The sequence below is a fragment of the Trachypithecus francoisi genome, unplaced genomic scaffold (assembly GCF_009764315.1).
Source record: "Trachypithecus francoisi isolate TF-2019V2 unplaced genomic scaffold, Tfra_2.0 Lachesis_group15, whole genome shotgun sequence".
NCBI classification, from domain to species: Eukaryota; Metazoa; Chordata; class Mammalia; order Primates; family Cercopithecidae; genus Trachypithecus; species Trachypithecus francoisi.
The window spans coordinates 16318168-16346023 of NW_022681460.1; the positions used below are offsets into that span (position 1 = coordinate 16318168).

The following is a 27856-nucleotide window of genomic DNA, read 5'->3' on the forward strand; positions in this document are numbered from 1 at the left end:
CACAATGCAAAAACAAGACATTTTATTGAAATAATTACCAAACAATGAAGTATGACAGGTATAACTTAAACACAGGCATTTTAGAAATTAAATTCTATGTTAAGACTTAGAGAATTCACAGATTCATAATTGTGTTAAGGAGTTCAATATCCACATGTAGAAAACAAAGTATTGTTCTCAAGCACTGAAATGCTTGATTCGTCAAGGAATCTTCTCGGCTGTAAAGACTTGAGAATCTTGTCTCCTGGCCTTGAAAAGAAATTTTAAAAAACAATTTAAAGCTATAAGTCAATTAATTAGAATATGTGTTGTCACTCTAATATAAAAAATAAAATCTGGAATTTTTTTTTCAAGATAATAATGAAAATTCCTAAAGAAAAATTGTAATCTCAAACTTATAAAGTTAGGAATAAACATTTTTCCAGTCAAGACATAAACAAAGAAAATTCCAGATAAAGACAAAACAGTATGAAATAGAAAATGTCACTTTTTAATGGAATAATGAGTCAAAAGTAAAATGCTGGCTCAAAGTCAGAGAGAGATGAATAAAAACAGAGGAGGCTAGAGGAAGACAGGGCTGTGCAGAGAGAAACTTTATAAACATTATGCATATCCCTCATTATAGTCTTAAAAATGTCACTTCAAAAAAATTTTCTATGTTTGTGCTATTTTCACAACCAGAGTTCCAAATCAAGACATATCAAACCAAGCTAAATTAAAACTAAGTTAAATCAAGCTGAGAATACAAGAATGACACAATGGAAAATTAAGAATATAGTGGGGTAACTTTAAAACTGCATATCGGCCGGGTGCGGTGGCTCACGCCTGTAATCCCAGCACTTTGGGAGGACAAGGCGGGTGGATCACGAGGTCAGGAGATCCAGACCATCCTGGCTAACACTGTGAAACCCCGTCTCTATTAAAAATGCAAAAAATCAGCCAGGCGTGGCGGCGGGCGCCTGTAGTCCCAGCCACTTGGGAGGCTGAGGCAGGAGAATGGCGTGACCCCGGGAGGCGGAGCTTGCAGTGAGCTGAGATCGGGCCACTGCACTCCAGCCTGGGCGACTGAGCGAGACTCCGTCTCAAAAAATAAATAAATAAAAAATAAAAATAAAAATAAAACTGCATATCATCATGTGAAAAAGAATTAAGGAACATGGCTATTGCATAAATTTATATTTACTATTTAACTGAACTGCATTAGGTGATATTGTCTAAAATAAATCCCTTCACCTAAACAAGTGCTCCAATATCTAGAACAGGGTCTGAAATTAGTAGACACTCAAAACATATCTATGGCGGAAATGTCTTATGGTAATTATAAGACAGTGGCCAAGATAAAAAAAAAATTTTGAAAACCAATCACTCTTTTTCTATAATAGTTGAATGATTATTAAAAGATCAGAACTAATCATAAGTACAAATATGAAGAACAAAACATAAAATGCAGTTATAAATATATTTTGGGATACCATAAACTATCAAATTTGTTTTTAATCCTATAATTTAAAAAATTATAGTTATTGCTTTGAAGAAATAGACTTTTAAAAAATTAGTTATAAAAGCTAATATGAAATAAAAGTAAAATTACGATTCTGCCCTTTAGATAAAGCTGTAGACTTCCACCTGATGATCTGCAAAACACTTGGCACATTAATACTGGCTGAATTCCTACAGTATAAAGTACTGTTAAAAAGGACAGAATCACTATAAGAAACAGATGCTAAAAAAATAAGTTATATTAAACTAGTAAGATTAAATTTTTTTCATTTTTCAAAATGCAGTATCTTTTCAAGAAGAAATGTGAAACTGTTCATACAAAAGCTCAGCAAACATGACTATGAGGTTTCGTATCCTTACAGAAGAGGCAATATAGGGCAGGGCTCCAGATGCAAACTGCCTAAATTGGAATCCTGACTCTCTATTTAGCAGTTGTGCTACCTTAGGAATACAATTTCTCTCTGCCTCAGCATCCTCTTTTATAAAATGGAGATTAATAATGGTGTCTGCTTTATAGGGCTGTTGTGTGGATTAAATTAGTTAACATATGTAATGTGCTTAGGATAGCCAATAGTACAGAATAAGCATTAGACAAGTGTTATTTCAATCTATTATAATTAAAATCTTATTATATTTATTATTATTATTCCTTTTCTACCTGGCAGTGTTCCACATTGTTAGCCAAGTTACGATTCTTACAGTTAAAGCACGGCTACTGTTCATGACTCTGAAAACTAGAACATCAAATGCACAGTGCAGAAAGCACATTTTTAGTAATCTAACCCCATAAACAGCTCAATTTCCAAAACCAGAAAGATAAGAGCTAACTAAAATGTTCAGCAAGACTCCATAGTAATATTTAACCACACCTATGCTCTGGAATGTGTACACTGGTGAGCAAGTGTCTTGGTATTTTAAAATAATTGAAACAAACCTCTAACTTTATCTGGAAAAATTAATGATAGGGTTAAAAAAATTAATGTGGCTGGGCATGGTGGCTCACGCCTGTAATCCCAGCATTTTGGGAGGCCGAGGCAGGTGGATCACCAGAAGTTGGGAGTTCAAGATCAGCCTGGCTAACATGGTGAAACCCCATCTCTACTAAATATACAAAACTAGCTGGGCGTGGTGGCGCATGCCTGTAATCTCAGCTATTTGGGAGGCTGAGGCAGGAGAATCACTTGAACCAGGGAGGGAGGCAGAGGCTGCAGTGGGCTGGGATCAAGCCATTGCACTCCAACCTGGGTGATAAAGTGAGTGTTGGTCTCCAAAAAAAAAAAAAAAAAATGAAGGTATGAAATGTTCTCAATGTGTACATTGGTGAGTAAGCATCTTGGTATTTTAAAATAATTAAAACAAACCTTTAACTTTCTCTGGACAATTTAATGATAGGGTTAAAAAAAAAGAATGCAATTTTTATACTTAAATCATTACAAATAAATCTTTTAATGTATCATAAGTAACTTAAAGAACCTCTTAAACAATCCTTGCCTTTACATCCCATGTTACGAGGCTGAAAAGATTACTCTAGCTCCATTATTTCAAAAACTTATAGTCCTTTCCCCCATGATCCCATTATTCTCCATAACTGTTTGTCTCTAGTCTTCAGTGCCTTTTCTCTTTAGAGGGAAATAAATCAATGTGAAGTATTTTGGAGCTTTTTTTCTTAATTTAGGGTTTACGCATTTTCTAGACTTGATGTGCTATCGTACCAAGTGGAAATTTTTCAATTCCTAGGAATTTTTCTACAATATTATGACCCTCCCTGATAGTGTAGTGGCTAGGATTCAATTCCTAGGAATTTTTCTGTAATATTGTGCACATCACTTAACTGCAAGGAATAAAGACAAGAGGAAATTCTAACGAAGTTAAATTCTAGACATGTGAATATCCAATAAGCCCAAGTGCATAAAATAGAGCCTTAGGAATCACAAGAATCATATTTTAATAAACCATAATTGTGAGACCAATATGAGTTAGGTCTCCTTGGATTAAGTTATTGATTTTCTTACTATATGTTTCTATTATTCATTGCTCACCTGACATTAAACACTTTTATGAAGCTCTAAGTATAGAAAGTCATTAAAGTACCATTTCAAATATAAATATGTTCATTCCAGAAAACTAAGAACATATAAAACCAAATGTCTTTTCAAACTTAATGAAACAGAGTAAGGTGCTAAGGAATACAAAGTGGGCTAGGCATAGTGGCTCACACCTGTAATCCCAACACTTTGGGAGGCTGAGGTGGGCAGATCGTTTGAGCCTAGGGGTTTGAGACCAGCCTGGGGACCATGGTGAAACCCCGTCTCTACAAAAAATACAAAAATGAGCCGGGTGTGGTGGCATGTGCCTGTAGTCCCAGCTACTTGGGAGGCTGAAGCAGGAGGATCGCTTGAGCCTGGGAGGTCAAGGCTACAGGGAGTCATGATCACACGCCACTGAACTCAGGCCTGGCCAACAGAGTGAGACCCTGTCTCCAAAAAAAAAAAAGGGGGGGGAAGAAAAAAGTGATAACACCGATTTTAAGCTAAAAGTTTTAAACTTTTAAGTTCATCTCATTCAAACTTCACATATAAATATTTAGATACTTACAACTTTCTCCTCTGGAGAAAGAGCACCCTCTACTGCCACTATCTGGTATTGCTTATGTTTTAAATTTCCCATAGATTTTCGAAGTTGCTTGAGACTGCTAGCCTCTATGTCTTGCTTTAATAATTTCTGCATTTCTCGAGAAGGACATCCAGGATCAAATATTAGTAAGCATAATGTTCGGTTTTTTTTCTCTTCAATTCCAATAACAGTTCGACTGTGACCTATCAAAAGATTTTTTTTTTGTTATACATATGTCACATCCACTTAGTTATACAAATAGTCTCTGTATATAAGCTGTGTGAGCATATGTGTGTTTAGAATATAAATATAGTCAGACTCTCTGACACATATGTATCTGAGTTCTCCTAAGACATAAGAGTTTAGTTCTACTTCAGTTTTTTCATTTAACTTTAGTTTTCTAAAGGCTTCATTACAAAAAAAACTCTGCTTTTATTCTGCCAAATATTTTACTTTTCCTTTCCCAATCCCTTGATCCTTCTCATTCAAATTATCTCAAATGAAAGAACAAAAACTGTTCTAGAACAAAATTCTCATGATTCCAAAAGGTAAACAAAAGTAAACCTATAAATGCTAGAATATCAGTGGAGGAAGCTTACCCTCTTATAGTTTGTATCCCTAAACAATGAAATTCCTAATATTTACTTCTGTTTATTTCTGTCAATCCAAACCATCATTCATAATTTACCAAGTATTTATGTGCGTAGTACTATTCCAAGCACGAAGGCATGTAACAGCAGACAAAAACAGACAAATGTGCCTGACTTCTTGGAACTTATATCCTAATAGGAAGAGATATTCTATAAACAAGGTAAATAAATGAAGAAAATGCCAGTGGTGGGATGTTGGGATGAGTTGTACTTTTTTTTGAGACACCCTCACTCCGCTGCCCAGGCTGGAGTGCAGTGGCAGAATCATGGCTCACTATAGCCCCCAACTCCAGGGCTCAAGTGACGTTCCCACCTCAGCCTCCTGAGTAGCTAGGACTACAGGCACGTGCCACAACATCTCGCTGATTTTCTTACGTTTTTGTAGAGACGGGATCTCACTATGTCACTCAGGCTGGTCTCAAACTGCTGGGCTCAAAAATCCTCCTGCTTCGGCCTCTGAAAGTGCTAGGATTACAGGCACGAGTCACCATGCCTGGCCTTGAGTTCCACTTTTAAGTAAGGTAAGGTAAGGTCAGGGAAGGCCTCACTTAAGTGACATGTGGGTAAACACCCAAGAAGGTAAGGGATGAACAATGAAGGACAAGTGAACCAAAAACAGAAAACAACAAGTGCAAAAGGTCCTAAAGATGTCAGGAATATCAATCTTCATTACCCAACAAAGTATTGTAGAAATATCAATCTTAATTTCCTAAGAAAGTATTGTACTGTCAAAGGAGCTCTGAAAAATTAGACAGATTAATGTCATAATACTCTGTGCTATTATCAGACCAGCCTGGCCAACATGGTGAAACCCTGTTTCTACTAAAAATACAAAAATTAGCCAGGTATGATGGCAGGCGCCTGTAATCCCCGCTACTCAGGAGGCTGAGGAGAATCACTTGAACCTGGAAGGTGGAGGTTGCAGCGAGCCAAGAATGTGCCACTGCACTCCAGCCTGAGCAACAGAGCGAGACTCTCTCTAAAAAAACAAACAGAAACCTTAAGCTGTCCAAAAGCAACAATCTGTTATCTTATAAATAACATTGTCAAGTATGAGTTATATTAATACTAACCTTGATGCTGAAGATAGATAGGAGGTTTAGAGGTACACACTACCTTTGGACTCCCTTCCCCCTCTGAAGAATAATAGTTCAATATCCATTCAAATAAGCGAGGGTGTGTACCCAAAGGACCAGTTGACTTATGAAAATCAACAATATGACACCTATTAAAAATGGACAAAATGCATATTTAAAGGGCATTTTAAAATATTTTCATTGATGGAGTTATCAAATACAACAAATTCTTAGTTTAGAACTAACTTTTTCTAGCCATTACTTCCCTGTAAAAGAAGAAAGAAAAGTAAATACAAATTTTTATTATTTCTCTCAAAAACTCCTTTTTGTGGGGGATAACTATTTAACAATTCTCCCTGTTTATTCCTCTAACTAGCTAACTATTTAAAGAACTTCATATTAAGTCTGCTGACTAACCTAAAGGTTACAAACATTTTCTGATATATAAAATCTCCATGAATAGTAAATAATGACCATACTTGATTTTTAAAAAGTCATCTACATATAATTTTTTCAGTTTTTATTCTAGTTTCTAACCCTGATGATCAGTTAGAAGCTGATTTCTGATTTTAATTCCTCAATAGCCATTTGTATATATCAAATAGACTCTAAATACTTCAAATCTCTATAACAAAAAATAATTGCAAAGATCATAGAAAAATGTGTGTGTACCCACATCTATACATCTATCTCCTATTTGCCACCAGACCACTCTGGTATTCTTCCTTCAAGAGTAAGTCACCCTTGAATAAACAATTTTTTAGCCAGAAACACTGGTTATACTACTCAACGACTGTTTTTGAAAGGTCAGGTACAACTAAAAGCATTTGATAGCTTTATCATCACTTTAAACTACAGCACAGATATCCTGTCCTTATTTCTCTTAGCAATAAAATCTCTAAAACATCCAAATTGCTAACCTCAGCCTCAGCAAATTTAATGCTGGTTACTGGGTTTTAAGTGCTCAAATAAACTTCTGGATAAACTGTTTATAAGTAAAAAGAATGTTTTGGGGTTAGCAGTTTGCATATTTACATTTAGAATACTGATTAAACAGTACCCTATAGAAAGCAACAGAAAGACATGTAAATAACTATTAAACACATTCACAATATATTAATAAAAAAGCTTTCTAAATTATTTAAGGTACGAAGAAAGAAGCTGGACAAAAATTACAGCTAGGTGCAGTGGCTCACGCCTGTGATCCCAGTACTTTGAGAAGCCAAGGCAGGTGGATTGCTTGAACCTAGGAGTTCAAGACTAGCCTGGACAACATGGTGAAACCCCATCTCTACTAAAAATAAAAATAAATAAATAAATTAGCCAGGTGTGGTGGCACATGCCTGTAATCCCAGCTACTCAGGAGGCAGAAGCACAAGAATCGCTTAAGCCTGGGAGGCAGGGGTTGAAGTGAGCCAAGATCGTGCCACTGCACTCCAGTCTGGGCGACAAACTGGAGACAGACTCTGTCTCAAAAAAAAAAAAAAGAAAAAGAAAAAAGAAAAAGAATTACTTTAAAACTCAAAACATGACAGAGTATATATAATCTGAAAGTGTGAACCCACTGGCAAAAAGAAAAAGGAGGAAAGCAGAAATAAATTTAGAGGGCATTAAAATAGTTCTTTAAATTTAAATAATTCAAGAAAGTCATTATATATACACACAATATTAGTTTTTCTATATAAATGAAAGAAATATTTTTACCTCTGAATCTAATCAATTAATGTGGTAAAAAGAATGTGATAGGCCGGGCGCGGTGGCTCAAGCCTGTAATCCAGCACTTTGGGAGGCCGAGACGGGCGGATCACGAGGTCAGGAGATCGAGACCATCCTGGCTAACACGGTGAAACCCCGTCTCTACTAAAAAAAAAAAAAAAAATACAAAAATCTAGCCGGGCGAGGTGGCGGGCGCCTGTAGTCCCAGCTACTGCGGAGGCTGAGGCAGGAGAATGGCGTAAACCCGGGAGGCAGAGCTTGCAGTGAGCTGAGATCCGGCCACTGCACTCCAGCCCGGGCGACAGAGCAAGACTCCGTCTCAAAAAAAAAAAAAAAAAAAGAATGTGATACACTGGTTAATAACTTAGAAACAAACATAAAAGAAAATATAAAGCCATAAGCTTAAGGCAAATGTTCCATTAAACATGATCACAGACATCTATCTCTATTTCCTCTTAAAAGCCCGATGACACAATACTGAAGGAAAAAATGATTTAAACACTCAAGGACAAAGAGAATGGGAATTGAGAGGAAAAAAGCTCACATCTTCAGAAAATGCAAAGCAGCACAGAGAACATATCCAAGTAAATAAAAGAAAATGGAAACCGTATGTTTCAAAATCAGAGAGAGGCTGAAAGCTTAGAAGCACAAGGTTTGAGTACAGTGAGGCTAAAAATATGAGATTATTGAAAGTTTGCTTCGAAGGCAAATCACACCTTAACTCTCCCCTCCACTAATGCAGGAACTCTAGGCAGGAGAGTGAAAAACTCTTCTCTGGATAACTTCTGGGAAAAGATCTGTATATATAATGATATTTGAGAGTACCCCAATCAAATAGTAACCTTCCACCTAAGACTTCTAAATGAAATCTGCTAATCGGCAAGCTCTATGCAGTCCTTTTTAATGTTTCATTAAATCAGCTTTTTAATGTTTCATTCTTCACTCTCTGAATGGACAACTAAGGATTTCCAAAAGTTAAAAGAAAGCTTTCAAAATAGAAAAGACTAAAGTAAACAGACATGAAAATTAATTAATATGGAACAAACAAAATGCAGGCAATAGAAAGAAAACACTGGAAGAAATTTTGCAACCATAAAGAAAATGATGCTGTGAAATTACCCCTTAACATAATGGTGAAAATAAAAATTTCAATACAGTAATTGGGAGATAAATTTGAGTAAATCTAGAAAATAAAACAAAAAGTAAAGATTTTTAAAAAAGAGACATGATAAACTTAGAAGGTAAAGAAGTTCAGGCCGGGAGCGGTGGCTGAAGCCTGTAATCCTAGCACTTTGGGAGGCCGAGGTGGATGGATCACCTGAGGTTAGGAGTTCAAGACCAGTCTGGCCAACATGCCAACATGATGAAACCTCGTATCCACTAAAAATACAAAAATTAGCCAGGCATGGTGGCAGGAGCCTGTAATCCCAGCTACTCAGGAGGCCGAGGCAGGAGAATCACTTGAACCCAGGAGGCGGAGGTTGCAATGAGCCAAGATCGCGCCACTGCACTCTAGCCTGGGCAATACAGCAAAAACTCCGTCTCAAATAAATTTAAAAAAAAAAAAAAAAAAAAAAAAGAGAAGTTCAGTGGCCATCTATCAACAGTTCCACAAAGAAAATGGAGAGATTATAACTATCAAACAACAATAGTTAACCTCTGAAGTCACGCTGTGTGCCAGTCATAGTTCTAAGCACTTTATTATTCCATTTAATTGTCTAACTACTATTAATACCTTCTTTTATCAATGGTTGACCTAGGTACAGACGAGCTCATTCATTCAGCTATTAAGTAGGAAAGCTACGAATCAAGGTTAGGCAGTTTCACTCCAAAGTTCAAGCTCTTACCTACTATCCTAGATGGAACTAAGATCTTAGACAACTCACAATTCCAGATTCAAAGAGAAAAACAAATGCCCAACACAATGAATCAAAGCCCTACGCCCCACAATGAAATTTCATACTATCGTGAAATTATGACAGGCTAAGAGAAGACTGCAAAAACTTCCATAGAAAACAAATAGGTTATACATTTTAAAAATGAGAATCCGATCACATCTTACCATCTCAATAGTAATATTCATTGCTAGACATCAGAAGAATAGAAACTTAATTTGATGTGAAAATGATTGTAGAATTAAGAATAATACAGTTATCCAAACTATCATTTAAATAATAATGACTAGGCACCCTTTCTCAGGAAACTAATGAAGGAAGTGCTCGAGCAAAAGGAAGTAATCTAAAAAAGAGACATGAAATCCAAGAAAAATCCAGGTCCTAACACACACACACAGTGAACAAATGCTACATGGTAATAGCTGTAGATCTAGAAGGCAAAAAGTCCAGATCGGAGCAAAGAGGACAGAAGGCTCCAAGAAGGATGTGTCCAAGAATAAGGACAGCTTCAGATTACATGACAGGTGGGGTGCAAAAACTTGAGGCCATGATGTAGTCACATATTATAGTAAAAGAGAAAAGGAAACACAATTATTAAGAAAAAATTATAAATGATTTTAGAAAACAAAATCAGCAATGAGCAATATTTATGCAACTGTGTAATAAAATCTGACTTTATAAAATGATGTAAACTCTGATTTTAATAAAAACTGAGGTTTAATCATATTAGAAGGATTGAAGGTAAACAGGTATAAGATATTAAAACAGACAATACTTAAAACTCATAAACCACGAAACAACTACGAAAGCACACTATTTAAAAACAATGGAAGTGACAGTTGCCTCTGAGAGACAGGACTTGAGGGTAGAGGAGAGCACAAGATAGTGAACAGGTTGCTGGTTTTCATTGCTACTTAATTCAGTGCTACTTAATTTTATTTTTAAACTATCTCTTTGATAAAAAATAAAATTTAAAAAAACAAAGCTCCTAGATAAGGAAATAACATTTATTTAGGTTTTAAGGTACATACTTTACCCTTAGGGAGGTCAGGAGTATATATACTTCACATGCTCCAATCCAGGCCTTTGTTCCCTGTAACCTGTTATTAAGTTGGGAGGCCCCCTGAGGATCAAAACCTTCCTTCCATGCATCTTCAATCATAGATTGAATTTTTGGAATGCAAGGAACTGACATACCTAAAATTACACAAGCAAACATGTTACACGACTGTTAATAAAGTACTGAATAATATCATCTAGCAGTGTATCATGTACTAGGGGAACTGTACAGTTTTTAAGACAGTTATTCCTGACATCTTCTATCATTTTCTCTTCTTCCAAGCAGAATTCAGGTTTCTTATATAAATATCCGCTAACTGTTAAAGCTATTAATTGTGTATGCTATATCATTCTATATCATATGTATTTTATCAGATGACAAGGTCAGAGCACTAGATTTCACATACCTTTTAAGCAATCATCATAAGCATCATTTTGTAATAATGATGAAAGTAGCATTTGGAAGTTTCTGTAACCACAACCCCAACCTTTGTCGCCTAAAGATGAATGAAAGTGATCCACCACTGAAGAAAGCCACACCTGCCTCACATCTGTGGCAGCATTCTGATAATACTTATGAAGTGCTTCAATAATTCCTAAAGTAGAAAAGAGATTCAGAAGCAGTCATTATCACTTTTATATGACTATCTCATACATTTTTAGTATCAACCTCTCCTTCACACTCCATATCTAAATCCTGTCAATTCCATCTTCTTCACCTTCTTATTGCTATAACCTTAGTTTGTGCCCTTGCTTGTTACTACAATCCAAGTTTCCTCACACTAGCATATTATTTATTACAGTTCATTGAAATTTTCTGCATCTGCAGGGCCCAGCACATAAAGTACAACTGTTGAATAAATGTTCTTCTTGTCTCTCCATTTTATTGTATAGACTACAGGAGATCATTCAGTCTTAATCAATTTGCTCCCAATCAAAAAATATTAATGGCTTCCTATTACCAATAGTTTTAATTTTTTTGTAATTTAAGATTTTATTTTGCAGATTATTCTGCCATTTTCAAAGCATAACACAAATGTTTTCATTTAAAAACTCAACTTCATGAATAATAAACATATCCCATACGCCAATACACTAAATTTCAACCCTTTAGTAACTTATACCATTTTGGTATTTGGGGAGATGAATTAATTTGTTTAAGACAACAGAAGACAACTTTTCTTAAGGCAGAACAATAGGTTTAGGAATCTTATTAACAGCCTTATAAACCTAATTAGAATAGTTCTTTTTTTTTTTTTTTTGAGACGGAGTCTCGCTCTGTCGCCCAGGCTGGAGTGCAGTGGCCGGATCTCAGCTCACTGCAAGCTCCGCCTCCCGGGTTTACGCCATTCTCTCGCCTCAGCCTCCCGAGTAGCTGGGACTACAGGCGCCCGCCATCTCGCCCGGCTAATTTTTTGTATTTTTTTAGTAGAGACGGGGTTTCACCGTGTTAGCCAGGATGGTCTCGATCTCCTGACCTCGTGATCCGCCCGTCTCGGCCTCCCAAAGTGCTGGGATTACAGGAATAGTTCTAATCTATGTTTTATGAAGTCTACAGAAAGCTATCCATCGACTTACCTTTATTTCACATTACTCTTCTTGCTTTAACTTTGGCTGTGGCCTACCTGAACACATTAAACATAATTTGGCCCATGGAGTTTTAATTTAATTTTTTAAATTATAATTTTCAAATTCAGCATTTGCTAAGCACTTTTTATACACCTGGCACTATCTAAGTGCTAAGTACAAAAAGATAAATATGATAATATCCTTTAAAATGTCATGGACCCCAACTATAACAAGTGCTATAATATGGAAAAACTAGGTGTTAGGACAATGGACGTCTGACTCTGTCCCTTTCCTGCTTTTAGTATACTCTCCTTATGTTTCAAAATTATAGATCCTTCACATGCTACTGTCTTCATAGACTCTTTTTCTGATTCTAACCTTGCTTTTGTGTCCCCAAGGTACTAGCCACATTCAGTCACAGAATACTATAGTTCTCTGTATATATTCACATACTCTACAGACTCTGTGAAGCCTATGGGTAGGGAGATCTTATTTATATTCCCCATAACTTTCTTATAGCTTGTGGCACCAAAGACAATAACTAAATCCTTTTTGCTTGAATGGTTTCCTATAAGAAAATGGGTTTTTGTCTTTAAGAAAGACAATAAAAGATCAATAAATAAAAACAATTAAATGAACCAATAGTTGTAGCTGTGCCTTGCACCATGAAAAAGAGAAATACTGATCACTATAACCACTTCCAAAGAACTTAGAAAGACTTGAATTCAAGAAAAACAACAATTAAAATACTATATAATTGAGTACTAAATGTTGTAGCATGGAATGAATGGGTCCCCTAGGAATTCAGAGAAAGAAAGCTAAATGTAGATTTTAATATCAAAGACTTTGATTAAGAGATCAAGATTTGAGACAGCCCTTTAAGAATGAGGTGGGGTGGCAGACAGAAAAAACAGAAAGAAAAGTAATAAATATTCTAGTATATTTAAGTATATATGTTACATATCAGATGGAGTGCCACACTGTCTTAGCAACATCATACAACTGCTTTAGGGGAAAATTTCCTTATACTTTTTATTCCTTAGCACCTAAATCTCTTTAGATATTTTCCACAGTAAATTTATCTTCAGTTATATTCTGTTGTTAAAATTTTAACAAGAATGCAGTATAATAGTGAAGACTCTTTAAATGATAGCTGCTTAATTAACACTTGCATAATTAATGAAAAATAAAAATCTCTGACAGTAAATCACTTCTATATTACAGGGCAGTGTGCTTTTTTACAGACATATTTTCTTCCTGTATCCTAACGAATCATATCACACATCTGTAGGATGCTCTATGCCATAGTGAGAACTTTTTTACGTGGAGACCCCTGAAAAAATATAAAGGCAGCCTTTAGAAACAGACTCATGGATATATGAAAATCTATAATATACAGTATTACAAATAGGTAGAGAAAATATAGATTCAATAAATGGTAGTGAAATAAATAAGCATAATACATACTTGCTATAAGGACTATTATAAATAAGGAGAAAATAATCAGATTCCTATCTTCTTTCTCCTCCCTCCAACATACACATACAAACAAATTCTGGGTGGATTAAAAATCAAAATGTGAAATGCCAAATAGAAATATTTGAAGAAAACATAAAGGTATATATTTGTGATCTTAAAGATGGGGGAGTTACTTAAGACACAAATAATAAATAGAAAGATTGAGAACTTTGATTATATTCAAATTAGAAACTTCTGTCTAATTAAAGGCACTATATATAACATTTAAACACAAACCATAGGCCTGAAAAAGATACTTGCATCTCATATAACTAATGAAAAAATAGTGTTCTGAATACTTAATGAACTACTATAAATCAATAAGAACAAACAACCCAATAGAGAACAGAGAAAGGAAGAGAATAGGTAATTCGTTCAAGAGGAAACTAACTCAGGAGTAATCCAGGAAATGCAAATTAAAACATGTATCATCTCATAACCTGTTAAATAGCAAAAATTTAAGTGTCACCATACAGTGTGTGAAATACACTGGTGTGAGTGTAGATTACAAGCACTTTGGAAAACAATTCTCGAATAACCTTAACAAAGTTGAAGACTTGCATGCCCTTTAACTTAGCATTCCAGTTCTGGATGCAATACTAGAGAAACTCCTGGAGGAGACATGCTAATAAATTATAAGAGTAGAAAATTGGAAACAATCTAAATGTTTATCAATATGAAAACAAGATAAGTGAGCTATAATTCATACCAGGAAATACTATACAGCAGCTAAAATGAATGAAGTAGAACTGTAAGAACCAACATACTTGAGCAAAACAATTTATAGTATACAAGTTGTATCCCATTTATATATAAACACATGCAAAATATTTTATGGAAATGTACATACACGGTAAGAGTACTAAAGCATGTATGAGACTGATAAATATCAAACTCGGGATAACAGTTCCCTTGTGGGGAGGGCAAATTAGAATCAGAAAAAGGGTACATAAAGGGCTTTGAATACCTATGAAAGGTGTTGAAGCTTTAAAAACTTTTAAGTAAATATGGCAAAACACTAAGATTCAAAAAATCTGGGTGGCAGTAACAAAGTTTGTTTCTATAAAAAGTCTGTTTATATATTAATATATACAAAGAAAAAAATTTTAATACTTGTCAGAAAAAAGCCATATTATGGGGCAAGGAAGATATGATTAGGAATAACCAGCTGTGTAACCTCGCTTTGGCAAAGTCACTGTAACTTCTCTAAGCAACAATGACCTTATTTGGAATATATAACAGTACAGGAGAAGATGTTTGAGTTAAAGGATACAATGTATATAGAGCTGTCAGTGTCTAAAAATGTACAAACAATAAAACAGCCACCAGCCATTTGTGACTATGGAGAATTTGAAATGTAGCTACCCAATTGAGTTGTGCTGTAAAGTAGAAAATAGATTTTGAAGAATGTACAAAGAACGTAAAATGTCTCAGTAATAGTTTTTATACTGATTACGTGTTGAAATAATAATGTCATGGATACACTGGTTTAAACTATTACAATTAACTTCACCTGTTCCTTTTCACTTTTGTTAATGTGGATCCAGGAAATTTAAAATTATATATGTGGCTCACATTATACTTTTCTTAGCACTGTCTAGAGCAGTTTTTTAAATGTCAAGTAATACAATATAAAAGTAAATTTTTAAGTGAATTATTTACTGTAAAAATAATTCAGAAGTTTTAAAATGATACATTAAAAAAAGTGCACAGATGGATTATGAAAATTAAGCAAAATTAAAATGATTCTCATTATTAGTTCAGTGGTGTAAGCAATATTAAAACAATGATTGATGTTTAAGTACTCACCGGAAGTTTTTGTTTTTCCATCATCAATACCAATAGCTAATGATTCCATCATATCAGCTTTTCTTCTATGAAATTCAGATGGAGGCATTCTTCCCCTATTTACTTCTATCTCCATATTTCGTAGTTGTTGTTGTTTGTATCCTCCAGAATTATCTAAACCATATTGTCTCTATTGAACATAAAAATAAATGACTTTTTACATCCCTGTAACTCTATGAGGATGGAAAATTATAATTTTATTTGGAAACATGTTGAAACATTCTAGTTTATAGACTTTAGGGATTGCATGGGGGAGTTATACATGATATAAACGTCATGCACATGTACCCTAGAACTTAAGTATAAAAAAAAAAAAAAAAAAAAATTAAAAAATTAGCCAGGTGTGGTGGCAAGCACCTGTAGTCCCAGCTAGTTGGGAGGCTGAGGCAAAAGAATAGCTCAAACTTGGGAGGTGGAGGTTACAGTAAGCTGAGATTGTGCCACTGCATGCCAACCTGGGTGACAGAGCAAGACTCTGTCTCAAAAAGAAAGAAAGAAAGAAAGAATATCAGTCGAAAAGAGCTTATGCAATTAATTGCATATAAATTGCAACTGCATAGGGAAACAGGCCTTCTCATGCACTATACTGCAGGTGCTCAAGAAGGTCTGTCTTAACAACAAGCTGGAAATAAGGATCAAAACTGTAAAATGTACAAACATTATGTATGCCCCAATAATTTACTGTCCTAATTAAAGTTTATTTTGACAAAAAAAAAAAAAAAAAAAAAGATTTTTACAAAAACTAACACACACACAAAAAAAGTATTGACTTAATAAGCAACCACTTCTTTCTAATCAATCTCCAGGGCAAGAGACTTACTTTTCCTGAAGTAGGGAAAGCAGAGGATCCTGTCTTTCTACCTCAGGTATTGGGAGAGGCAGAAGAGTTCTGAATCCTTTACTGATTTTTTCAAGGAAATTTGTCAGTCCTTGTTATTTGGTTCCCAGTCTAGTCCACAAAGGCCTACTTAATCCATAATTCATTTAGTCAGTCATGTTACACAATAAATGAACTATGTTTTGTACACTGGACTGAGAATCTCAAACAGTATGTATAAAACTACGGAAAAGTTTTCTACGGAAAAGTTTTCATAGAAACTTTTCTACGTAAAAGTTTTCAGAGACCTAAACGACTAACTTGCAAAGTTACATAATCTCCTTAAATATTGGAAACTTTTTGTATTGATCATGTTTTACATTACATAAGGCATAAAGGTCTTAAGAAAAGCCAATTTTCTTTTCTATTTTGCAAGTATTGTGAGTCATCAGTGAGAAAAAAATCCTACATTAGGTCTTCCAAAGCACATTCTAAGCAATGTGAGATGTTTGAGAAAAAAAGAGAGGTCAAATAAGTCCAGGAAAATTGTGATATGTACATGCACATTAGTATATTAAAGGTTTTGAGAAGTCCCAAAGTATACAAACCTGTTTAACTGTTTCAAACCTATTCAATTGTAAACACTTTTTATTTATGCACTATCCTATCACTGCTAAAAACAGAACATTTAAAAACTATAAGCAACAGGCTGGGCACAGTGGCTCAGGCCTGTAATCCCAGCACTTTGGGAGGCCAAGGCAGGCGGATCACCTGAGGTCAGGAGTTCAAGACCAGCTTGGCCAACATGATGAAATCCCGTCTCTACTAAAAATACAAAAAAATGAGCCGGGCATGGTGGTGCACACCTATAATCCCAGCTACTTGGGAGGCTGAGGCAGGAGAATCACTTGAACCCAGAAGGCGCAGGTTGCAGTGAGCTGAGACTGCACCATTGCATTCCAGTCTGGGTGACAAGAGCGAAACTCCGTCTCAAGAAAACAAACAAACAAACAACAACAAAATCTATGAGCATTATTAGCACAGATAACACTACAGTCTACAAATTAGGACTGAAAAAAGGAAAACAGACATTAAAATTTTAAATGCACTAAAAATATACCAGATGCTGACAGTTTAGTCCAACAGGTAAAACCACCCACCTGAGATAAATGAAGCCTCAAATATCATAAAAAAAGCATTTTCCCATAAAATAGTTCTTTCTAAATGCCTGAAATTGCAATCTGTAAAATAATTTAAGACTCAGGAGACATTAATTCTAGGTATAAATTTCACTTCCAAGTATCTATACAAACACTTAAATTCGGAGTCTTGGTTTCCTAATTTGTCCCATCAGCTTACACAGGTTTGAATGCAAGCTTTTTCACTAATTAGCTGCCTGACACTGAGCAAGTTACTTAACCATTCCGTCTCCATTTCTTCATCTGAAAAAAAAAAGGGGGATGGGGGAGCCTAAAATAACCATGAATTTGTTGTAAAGATTTTGGGATATTACATGTGAAGTGATTACTCCTGTGCCCGACTAGAATGAATATTTATAAATGGTGGCTGTTACAAACATGTATCCTTTTTTTTTTTTTTGAATAATAACAAGGACAAAAATAATATACTGGAATCCTGAAAGCATATTTGAAAAATAACTTTACCAAATCAAAATATTATAATTCTTATTAATCTTTGTACCTGCAGCTTCTGAAATTCTTCTATTTCTTGTCTTGATTCTTCAGATCTCCTCTTTCTGTCTTCTTCTTGCTGAAGCTGGTGAGCCAGTTGTAGATCACCAGAACACTGGACTCTATCCATGCCTGTTAGGTATTTTTATTGTTCAGAATAAAATAACTGTTACAATCAAAGATTATTTATTATTTAATACATGTTTTTAAAATGGAGTAAATGCTATTATTTGCCATTTATTCATGACTGTGATGATTTGGAACTGAGTACAAATCTAGCAAAACTTAGAACTGCTTCAGTAAGGAATAACCTCCAACGAAATGACAACTAATAGTCACTGTTTTTTTTTTTTTTTGAGACGGAGTGTTGCTCTTACTGCCTAGGCTGGAGTACAATGGTGCGATCTCAGCTCACTGCAACCTCTGCCTGCCGGGTTCAAGTGATTCCCCTGCTTCAGCCTCCCGAATAGCTGGGATTACAGGTGCCTGACACCATGCCCAGCTAATTTTTGTATTTGGAGTAGAGACGGGTTTCGCCATGTTGGTCAGGCTGGTGTCAAACTCCTGACCTCAGGTGATCCACCAGCCTCGGCCTCCCAAAGTGCCGAGATTACAGACGTGAGCTACTATGTCCAGCCTCACTGAGTGTTTAAGCTGTGACAAGCACTTTTCATTAATTATATTATTTGATCTTTATAACAATCTTACGAAGTAGATATTATTATTTACTGAGGAAACCGGAATTTTAAAAGGTTAAGTAACATCCTTCATTGATACCCCTTAACATAACTAAGACAGATTGATTTTTCCAAGAAATACTAGGGGAGAAAAAGAAAATAATAAAGAGCATAAAAATACACATTTACAAAGTACAGGTGTTAGATAATAATTTAATTACTGTTTGGCCCCTGAAAATGGTAAAACTTTGCAACATGTCACCCTGCATCTTCTCTACTCAGTGTCCCCCAGATCCATTTGTCAGTGGCTTCTGGCCACTATCTTGTCTCCTTAACCCCTCGACCTGATGTTTTAATTATATCACTGAATATTCTTCCTTTCCTTTCAAAGTTCTCAGCTGCTGCTACATCTTCCTATTTGGTCACCCTTCCATTCTTGGGGATATACAAGTCACAATCAATGTTTAGTGTCCCCTGAGGCTATCTACAGTGATTTACTTAGACCATATCTTTTTCTTATTACCCACTATAGGTTTACAGTATAATACATGTGCTCATACAAAGCCTATCATAAATAAGAGTAAGAATTAGGAGGCATTCAGAAACCACCAGAGCAGAGGACTTTTCCATCTTTGCTCCAATAATCTCAACTTTGGGTTAGAGTGAGTGAGCAGTAACACTGTCCATGAACACTGATACTGATACTAGGATCATTGACACTGGACACTAAAGACCTCTATCTTAATAGAAGCTATCGACGTACCTTAAAAAATTGAAATAGGGTAAAATACAATTGGTTTCTCTTGGGATCTACTTTTTATTTTCGTTCACTGGGCTTCTAAAATTCATACAGAATTTTTCTACTTCTAAGACACCATAATAATTACTTAAACAAAGCCACTATTAAAAAACGTAGCGGAGAAAGGAAAACTTTTATAGAATCACAGTAAAACCAATAAGTCATTTAGAAGCTGCTCAAGCAGCTCAAGATGCATTGAAAGATATTTTGGTTATATAGTTCACATTCATTTGTCAAATTTTAGGTGCCATATGGCAGTTTTCTAGTTCAACAATTTTTGCTGACCAAATACAATATTCAATTACTTCTAGCTGCTAAAGAAATGGCCTCAACTTGTAAATATAACACTTTTAAAGGAAAAGATGTATTTTTAAATATTTTTTTCCATGTCACAAATCTAAAAATTAGATATGTGTCCTAGAAAGTAGAAATTAAATGATATTTTTATCTTTAAACATATAAACATACCTTGGCAAAAGCTGTTTTCTTCCAAATGCAAGTCAACATGTTCCTGAAGAATATGGTAATTGGTACATATAAGCCCACACATAGGACAATCATAGAGTGGCTGATCACAGTCTGTATTAGAGACATAATTAAGTTGTTTTTATTTTTTAATTTTAATTCTTTTTTTTTTTTTTAAGACAGGGTCTTGCTCTGTTGCCCAGGTTGAAGTGCAGTGGCACCATCATGGCTCACTCCAGCAATCCTCCCATCTCAGCTTCCCAAGTAGATGGGGCTAAAGGCACATGCCACCACGCCCAGCTTTTTTTTTTTTTTTAGAGATGGGGTCTCACTATGCTGTTCAGGCTGGTCTCAAACTCCTGGATTCAAGTGATCCTCCTGCCTCAGCTTCCCAAAGTGCTGGGATTACAGGCATGAGCCACTATGCCCAACCAAGTTGGTTTTATTTTTTTAACTTTTAGGTATTTCACCCCATGTCAAAGACTGTCTACCACTTATTAACCTTACATAAGTAAAAGCTCTTTGTAGTGGATTTAAAAGCTATTTTTCTAGTTCTAGGGTCAAGATAGAAGGCTGAGCATAGCAAAACCTCTCACACCAGTCCAAAAAAGGGAAATATTAATAATAAATATTCAGATCTGTAGTCAAAACAAGAGAAGCAGAAAGGAAAATCAAAGTGGTAAGTAGGGCCCAGTCTGGACATGGGTTTTTAGGGCTAAATTCTCAGCACCCACCAGAGTGGTAAGGTGCTGAACTTAAACATTCAGCATGAAGCTGGGAATTAGGGTAATACTGTCTACACAGGAGCAGGAGATTAAAGAGCTACATCCATCACATAGCACTGCAGGCAGACAGGTCTAGCTTGCCAAAAACAGAAGTGGTCCATCTGTAAGACCAAGACCTAGCAGATAGGGGACATAGAAGAGGGACCCAGAATTGTGCGTATACACAGAGTGAAAGCATGGAGCAATCCGTATATAAGGCCTGGTCTGAAAGCAGAGACTGTGAATAGCCAGGGTGAAGGAACCATGAAACTGCTTCACAAGAAAGGGATCATATAAAACTCCCAGAACAGATGAACACTAAAATTTGAATTGATAAACGCACTGGGGGCTGCAATGCCAAGAAAAACAGCCCGGAAATCTAAAACTGAAAAAGTTACCTGTGAAGAAATGGAGCTACAGTCATCCTAATAAACAGTAAAATAAGTATGTTCGAAATGCTCACTGAAATAAAGGAGGGAACTGAATCTTTGAAACCAGGACAGAAAGTTACTAAGCAAAAATAGAAAGATGAAAAAAATGAAAATATTAAGATATAATCATTGGAATAAAAAATTCAATGGCAAAGCTCAAGAGAAAATGAAGTATTAATAAGTACTCAGAAAATATTTCCAAAATCTGCACTAAGAAATAATGGTATACAGCTTCCATAAGTAATGCTGGGGGATATAAGAGAAGTCTTTCAGCCAGTTCTCTACCATAAAATGCCTTAGAGTCAGAGCCAATGTCAAGGAGGCCTTTGCTTATCTCTTTGATCATCACATTACTGCAAGCCAAACCCTCCATCCCTTCTAGTTTTAAGTGATAACCAACCTTCCTCAACATTAGACCACACTACACCTCATATCCCTGTATACCTTTTTTACCACCAGAATCTAAACTAAGCCTCAGAGGTTAGCCATCATCGTCCAGTGGAGTCACCTAGGGTTGACATAACCACCAACGCTGTTCTGTCAATGAATCCAATGTAATTGTTCAGTGGCAGTGTCTTAACAATCTTTAAATATCTGAAGGATATCCACTGATCTGACCCAAGCTACTACCCCTCCTATTTTCCCAATATCTACCCAATGCCTTTCAGAAATATCATCTATCATCAGTCAGCTTCTCTATACATACAATCTTTCTCTGAATATTCACTTCACCTTCTTAACTAAAATCTGGTTGGTTCATGACACCCCATTTTCTCTACAGCCCCCTAACACAGAGGCAACTTTTCTTTCACAATTCAGGGCCCTAGAACTAGAAAAGGCATCCCCTTTGCTCCCTTTCATCACTGTCAAACCTGTTTTAAGCCCCATTTTTGTAATAATTCATGTCACCATAATATGGCCTCGCCTACCTTTTTTAGTGCCTAATATTTTCTGAAGTCTTAGACACTCCTTTCATTTACTAGCAGCATTTTTAACACCTGGATCAAAATCTTCTTTTCCTAGCCCCTATACTATGATCATTCTTAGCAACTTCAATATCCACAGGGATAGTTCTACGCCTTTGTTTCCAATAATCTTTTCCTTTACCCTAATTTACCTACCGAATGACAAAAATTATACTCATAATTTGTTATCACTAATAAATGAACCACCTCTGAAATCTCAATTTCCAATATCACTCCCGACCACCTATCCTTCCACCTCACTTCTTTTAATTCTACCACTCTAAAAACTGTTTGACCTAACTAAAACCTCCTATATAGAATATACAAACCCTATTTTTTTTGTCATTCATTACCACCCTCATGTTTTTCTTTACTTTCCAGTCCAGATTCCATGCATCTTCTCTATATGATAATCATTCCCTAAAAACCACCTGCAAATTCACCTTTTCCATTTACTATAACTGAACATTGGTTAAATCTAGCTATTTTCCTATTTAACTTCTGTACTTCTAATGACAACAGGTCTTTTTTAAACTCAACTAAACATTCAGACTCATAAGACTACCATAATTCACCAGTTTACTGGTCCTGAGAAACTTACAGGAAACATTGTGTCAGCAAAGGATTGTCAGGCATTTTTAATCAATACACATTTTTTTCCTTGCAGCAGTCCGTAAATTTTCATTATTAGCAGATAATAAAATGATCTACTTAGAATATTCAAGGGAATTAATGTAGAATTATTAAAATTAGTAACAGGCCAGATGCAGTGGCTCACACCTGCAATCTAACACTTTGGAAGGCTGAGGAAGGAAGACTGCTTGAGCACAGGAGTTCAAGACTAGCCTGAGTAACATAGCAGGACCTCATTTCCACTAAAAAAAAATTATCTGGGCGTGGTGGTGCAGGCCTGTAGTCCCAGCTCCCTGGGAGGCTGAGGCAGGAGAACCACTTGAGCCCAGGAGGTCAAGGCTGCAGTAATCCATGATCATGCCACTTAACTCCAGCCTGGGTGACATAATGAGACCTTGTCTCAAAAAATATAAAATAAAATAAAATCAGTAATAGTTGAATAAGACTGGATACCTCAACTATCTAAAAAATTGACAGTGTTTCTATAAAACTACAAAAGTTTCTTAGATGAGAGGGAAAAAATCTAATTTACAAAAGCAACAGAAACTATAAACTATACAGAAATAAAGCTAACACAAATGTGCAACGAAAAATCAACACAAGGTCGGGTGTGGTGGCTTATGCCTGTAATCCCAGCGCTTTGGGAGGCCGAGGTAGGTGGATTGTCTGAGGTCAGGAGTTCCAGACCAGCCTGGCCAACATGGCGAAACCCTGTCTCTACTAAAAATACAAACATTAACTGGGCGTGGTGGTGGGTGCCAGTAGTCCCAGCTACTCAGGAGGCAGAGACAGGAGAATTGCTTGAACCCAGGAGGCAGAGGTTGCAGTGAGCAGAGATTGTGCCATTGCACTCCAGCCTGGGTGACAGGGCGAAACTCCATCTCAAAAAAAAACAAAAAACAAAAAAAAAACACAAAATTGTATTAAAGGATACAAAAGATGACCTGAATTAACAGGGAGATGTACTTTGATCTAATTTAAAACAAAATTACAACAGTTTTCATGAAACTTGACAATATGGCTATAAAACTCAAAGAAAAGAATGAGAAGGTCTAAGTTGATAATGAAAATGAAGAACAAGGGAAAAACTGTCCTATCTGATGTTGATGACATTTTACAAAATAGTTATTAAAATGGTGGTGTGATAAGGAAACGAAAGTCACATACATAAATAAAGCGGAAGTAAGAGACCAGAAACTGGCCCACACAGATATGTAATAAAAGACAGAAACTATATTATAAATCAGAGATAAATCTGGTTTCTGCACAGAGAAAACATAAAAATTAGATCCCAAGTTCACAAAATACACACATGTACACACACACACAATCCAGAAAAAATGTTAAAAAGTGAAAAGATAAAACATTAAAGTTTTTAGAATATATGAGAACACCTTTTTGAACTCAGAGTAAAGAATACTTTTTTAGACAATACATAGAAAACAAAAATAAAATTCAAATACTGCACAAAATTCAAGGATAAGCAACATCTTATAGAATACAGCTGAAGGATTAGTATTGAGAATATATTTTAAAAGCAACTGAAAAAAACTCAAAAAATATTTGACAATATCCAGGTGAAAAATCCATGTAACTCAAGTGTACAAAAAATGTAACATGCAGTTCATAATAGAGGAAATTAAAATAACTGCATACAAGATATTGATTTCATAATCAGAGAAATGCACTAAAAAAGAATGTAGACACTGACTTCATATCTTTTACAAAAATTAATTCAAACGGATCACAGATCTAAATGTAAAATGCAAAACTATCCAACTTCTAGAAGTTGGCAAAGAGTTTTTAGACACAACACCAAAAGCATGATCCACGAAAGAAGAAATTGTCAAGTTGCACTTCGTTAAAATTAAAAACTCCTACTCCATGAAAGACTCTATTAAAATAATGAAAAAACAAGCCACAGACTAGGAGAAAATATTTACAAAATACACATCCAAAAAAGAACTTGTATCCAAAATACAGAACAATTTTTTTTTTTTTTTGAGACAGGGTCTTACTCAGTCACCCAGGGTGGAGTGCAGTGGTGTGATCACGACTCACTGCACCCTCCACTTCCCAGGCTCAGGTGATCCTATTTCAGACTCCCAAATAGCTGGAGCTGCAGACGCAAGCCACTAGGCCTGGCTAGTGGTTTTTTTTTTTTTTTTGAAAAGACGAGCTTTTGCCACGTTGCCCAGGATGGTCTCCAACTCCTGGGCTCAAGGGATCTGACCACCTTGGCCTCCCAACTTGCTGGATTACAGGCAACAACCATGTCACAAATCTAAAAATTAGATATGAATTACAGGCAACAACCATGACACCTGGCCCGACAAATGCTTAAAGTCCAACAATGAGAAAAAGACCTAAGATCCTACGTGTACACACCAACAACAGAGCCTCAAAATACATGAAACAAAACCTGACAGAGCTGAAAGTAAAAATAGATAAATTTACAATTATAATCAGGGATTTCACAACCCCTTCTCAAAAACTGATAGAACTACTAGACAGTTCTACTATAGAAAACGAGCAAGGATATAAATAATTTGAACACAAACAACAGGATCTAGTGACATACATATAACATTCCACCCAACAAAGCAGAATACACTTTTTTTTCCCAAGTACCCATGGAACATGACCAAGATAGATCATGTCTTGAGTCATAAAACGGGCCTCAACAAATTTAAAAGAACTGACATCACAGACAGTTTGTTCTCCAATCATAACAGAATAATGGAGTCAAACTAGAACTCAATGCAAAGTCAGAGAGTCCAGGACAGTCCAGATGCTATTGGGTTAGTGACAATAAAAAGAATACCCTCTGGAAACTAGACAGAAAGTTCCAAAACTACTCTCAATGTAGCTGAAACATTTTATTTCTGCATCAAAATTCTTTTCCATAATGTACTTTTATATTTCAATAATGGCAAATGAAAAATGCTATAGACATAAAATGGATTTCAAAATACATCTGTGGTAAGTTGACTTACAAACTAACTTTTAGACCACCACATATTAAATTGAGGCTGTAAACTTATAATAATTTACATTGAAATGAAAACTTTACCTTCCAATGGAATGTCTAAAAGATTGGCATGCGTTGTTTTCACATGAGTTTCCATATCTTCACTATGCTCCTCTATTTTTCCACAGAATGGACATTCGGGAGGACCGTACGTTGTTTCATAGATAGATCCTTTTACTTCGGTTAGGCCACACTGTTTTTCCCTACTTTTCAGGAATTTTCTAGATTCAGTTAAGTTCTCTGAATAAAAGGCTTCATGTTTTAAAGTATTATCTTTAGTCAGGCATTGAGATGAATTTTTTGGATGATTAGATGCACAACCTGAAAGAATACTTGAATTAACTTCCATTCCACACTGTAGGGTGTTGTCTTTCTTGTTATCTGAAGTTCCAAATTGTACAGTATTTATCCTCTCAAAGTTTCTTTCAAGTGTATTCTGCTCAAAATGAGCTGTTTCAATATGAAAACACATTTCGTCATAATTCACACCTGACAACTTGCAAAACGGACATACAATTTCATTTTCCATGTGAACAATTAGGTGAGCTTTCATGTCTGGTTCTGAGGTTACCGTTTCACCACAAATATCACAGGAAAGCATGGTATGACAAGTAACTAGAAAAGAACATAACATTATTTTCAATTTCAAAGTAAGATTTGAAGGAAAAATGTGTTTCATAAAATGATTTGAGACAATTATTTGGTCTTTAACGCTGGATTATTTTGATGAAGAAGTCTTCAATGCACTTACTGTTCCGCAAATACAAAAACTTATTTATAAATATCAACCAAAATTTCAAGTTTATGTTTTCAAAAAAAAGGCAATAATAATGAAAACAAGTAATGTTTAAAATAAAATATTTCAAAAAAATGTCTCTGGCCCAAGGCGGAGAAAAAATAACGTTTAAAAAATTGTCCAGGTAAGATAAATCAAGTAAGAAAAAATGAAGAAAAGAAACCTATTTATCAACTGATATAGCTAAATACTGAACACTGAAGCTGATTATATTGAGGAGGGTAAATAAAGACATCTTAATAGCAGAGTTTAACATTTAAACAGCCTTAAATGTATCACACTAATTTAAGTGCTATTATTATTGTTCTACACAAAAAAATTCTGGCTCAGATAGGTCACCACAAGCAGAAAAAGGTGGAAGCCAAAATGCCAACCCCGTCATGCTCCGCAGCCTGTATCCTCAGCCCCAAGAATAAAAGCAGAAGTGGTACAGTAGAAAAAAGCACTTATTCCAGAGTCAAGAGAACTGGGTAATAATTTCAGATTCGTCATTTTGGGCAAGGTATCTCATCTCTTTGAGGTTGTCAAAGACTACTGTAAAACCCAAAGGTAGTTACTTTTGGATTTTATGGACAAATAAAGTACTGACTACTGACATAGAAGTGTTTAAAGACTATTTAAAATCAAACAGGAAAAGTAATGGCACTATTCCCTTCATTTAAACAAATTTACCTTTAAAATACCTCCCTATATTGTCCTTATTTTTCTCATTTCTCTCCAGACAAATGGATATAGTCTCTGATTTTAGAAGGCAGTTCTCCCGGGCCCCCAGTGGGATTAAAGTCACAATCGGAGTTTATTCTCTTCCCGTAGTTGGGACACGGTCAGACACAGAATGATGCACTTGGGCATGGACTCAGATGAAGCGGGTAAGAGACAAGAGGGTACCCAGGCGCCTCAGAGGAAGCGAGTGAGAGACAAGAAGGTACCCAGTGCCAGGCTAGGCACTTGGTGGGTGAAGTCAGAATGCCGCAAGGCCGAGTCTCCCAAACGTTCCGCGCCAAAGGCACAAGCCAGGGACGCGAAACTAGCAGGCACTAAGTGGGTCAAGGCTTTGGGCCCGGGGAATGAGAGAAGGGACCATCAATTCTTACCGGCCCAGAGGCCAGCAGCTGCCACACTGCGCGTCGCTAGGCTTCCCCTTCGGGCCTCGCTGGCAGAGGAGTGCGTGCGCGGCGTCCAATACCTCTCCCGGCCTGATGACTGAGGCCAGGCCTTCCCAATACGCAGAGTTGCACAGTTAACCGAGGAAAGAATTAGGAACTTCCAACACCTCGGCCGTCAGTACCTCATTCAAAAGGCATTTCCTTTCTCCCACGGAAAAGAAAGAATCCCAGCATGCG

The 27856-nt window shown here is 35.9% G+C and overlaps 1 protein-coding gene across 1 annotated transcript; it reads right to left on the minus strand.

Moving 5' to 3' along the window:
- On the minus strand, window positions 1-27856 carry ZUP1 (zinc finger containing ubiquitin peptidase 1). Its single transcript, XM_033234381.1, has 10 exons — window positions 27608-27856; window positions 25760-26332; window positions 19897-20007; window positions 17963-18084; window positions 15406-15574; window positions 10917-11105; window positions 10482-10647; window positions 5837-5988; window positions 4096-4316; window positions 1-249 (listed from the first exon to the last, which is right to left on the minus strand). Exons 2-10 carry the CDS (start codon window positions 26316-26318, stop codon window positions 202-204), a joined length of 1737 nt encoding a protein of 578 aa, XP_033090272.1. The 5' UTR covers window positions 26319-26332; window positions 27608-27856; the 3' UTR covers window positions 1-201.